The following is a 1,899-nucleotide window of genomic DNA, read 5'->3' on the forward strand; positions in this document are numbered from 1 at the left end:
CCTTTTAGTTCAATAGAGAAATAAACTTGGAAACTGGGCAGATTCATACTGCATATCTAAATAGTGAACTTGGTCATTGCTTGCCTTAACTGTGAAGGTAGCACACTTTATATAGAGACAAAGCAGATTGTGGTAGACTTATTTCATATGTTTCCTTAAGCCCCTGATTAATCTATGCCAGTAATTCATGTACTATAGTGTGTTGCACAAAATGAATATTAGGTTCCAGAATTAAGGACTGGTAGTTGTGGCTTTTGCTCTGTATGCAATGAAATATTTTCAGTCTCTTCTAATTCTGTAGCTCAGAAGAATTTTCTGCCCTCAGAGATAGGTGGTTGGGTGGATGATTCTACTAGTCATAACTTTTCTAGTCAAGAAGCATGCTCCGAACAGAATTATGAAGAGTGGATAGACTTCCTTCTTTGCCCAAACTAAGGATATGAGACGCAAGTGTATATTTTGGGGGGAAGTAGTTTAATCCACGAAATCTTTTAAGGTCTTAAAAATTATTTTATAAATAATTATGTTGTATTGATTGCACGAATTATGTCATCAAGTCATTTTCAACTTGAATTGTTGGTATCAATTACCATTCCTTTGTTCTTGTTTCAGTAACTTAAACCATTCTTTATTGTTTTGTTATAGAGAGCAGCTTATGCTGTCAGAGAAGCCTGCTAGTCCCAAGTTCATAGTCACTTTGGATGGAGTCCCCAGCCCTCCTGGGTACTTATCCGATCAAGAGGAGGAAGAACTGAATCTTATGGAGGGAGTTAGGCCTATTCCATCCAAACCTACAGGCAGCAAGGGATTAAGAAACCTTCGCACACAACAGATGCACATTATATCCAGACAGCTGGACAGCACAGATGGTAACACTCTCATCCTCATTGATAAGGTCTTTATGGTAACTTGATTGCAAAATATCCTTGGGCAATTGAAAATTAAACTAGAGGCAGGAATGCAAAGACTAATATCTAAGCCAAATTTCTTAGGATATATTATTTTTTTACAGAATGTTTTAAGTTTAAAAGAACATAGATTTCATTTATCTACTCTGCCTGATTGTAATTAGGACTCCATGCACTATGGCACATGGAGAAAGAGAGGATGACCTTCCCTTGCTGAAGGGAGATTGAAAGCCTAAGGCCAGTCTCTGCTTCTATACTCCTTATCTCAAGAATTAAGTAGCAGGATCTTGTTATTGCCTAGGTTCTGGCTGTTTTTGAGATCTAATACATCTCTTCTCATCCTCAACCTCATTGAGGATGAACGCAAACCTGTTTGTATTACTGAGACCTTCACCAGCAAGGAGGTTGATATAGTCATCTCAGGGTTTTGCCCAGCCAGATTTCAGTGGTTGCATCAGCCACAAATCCATGCTAGAGGAGGAGAAATGGATTGTCATCAGGATTACTCTGCAGATGACAAGATACATTGTCCTGCAGATAACTGGATACGAGGTGCTTTTAGTGAGTTAAGCTTTAGGGAAAAGTTACTGCTTACTGATTTCGCTGCTGTGCATCTTCTTCCCTATCTAGGTTGCTTAACTGCATCATTATTTATTTATTTATTTATTTATTTATTAGACTTATATGCCGCCCTTCTCCCCACAGGACTCAGGGCGGCTCACAGCATATTAAAAACAGTACAAAACATTATCCCCAATAAAAACCAATTAAAAACAAATATTTGCCGCTGTATCTTATTAAAATCATTAAAATTGTCCCTATTTAAAATTCTCCCTAGGCCAGACCCGCTTGCTGAAAAAGCCATGTCTTGAGGGCGCGGCGGAAAGCTAGGAGATCCGGAATCGTCCGGATCTCGGGGGGTAGTTCATTCCAGAGGGTGGGGGCACCCACAGAGAAGGCCCTCCCCCTGGGGGTCGCCAGCCGACATTGC

The 1,899-nt window shown here is 39.9% G+C and overlaps 1 protein-coding gene across 1 annotated transcript in view; it reads left to right on the forward strand.

The window, feature by feature from the left end:
- Positions 1-612: 612 nt before the first annotated feature.
- Positions 613-1,899, forward strand: part of LOC107301293 (zinc finger CCCH domain-containing protein 14-like) — a gene marked incomplete at both ends in the record, with an annotated part of 6,543 nt that continues 5,256 nt past the window's right edge. The window contains one exon of the mRNA XM_015830539.1: positions 613-869. Coding sequence (XP_015686025.1) covers positions 613-869 — 257 coding nt within the window. The remainder of the gene's footprint in view (positions 870-1,899) is intronic.

This window comes from Protobothrops mucrosquamatus, unplaced genomic scaffold, assembly GCF_001527695.2.
Source record: "Protobothrops mucrosquamatus isolate PMUCROS unplaced genomic scaffold, P.Mucros_1.0 scaffold11284, whole genome shotgun sequence".
In the NCBI taxonomy this organism is placed as follows: Eukaryota; Metazoa; Chordata; class Lepidosauria; order Squamata; family Viperidae; genus Protobothrops; species Protobothrops mucrosquamatus.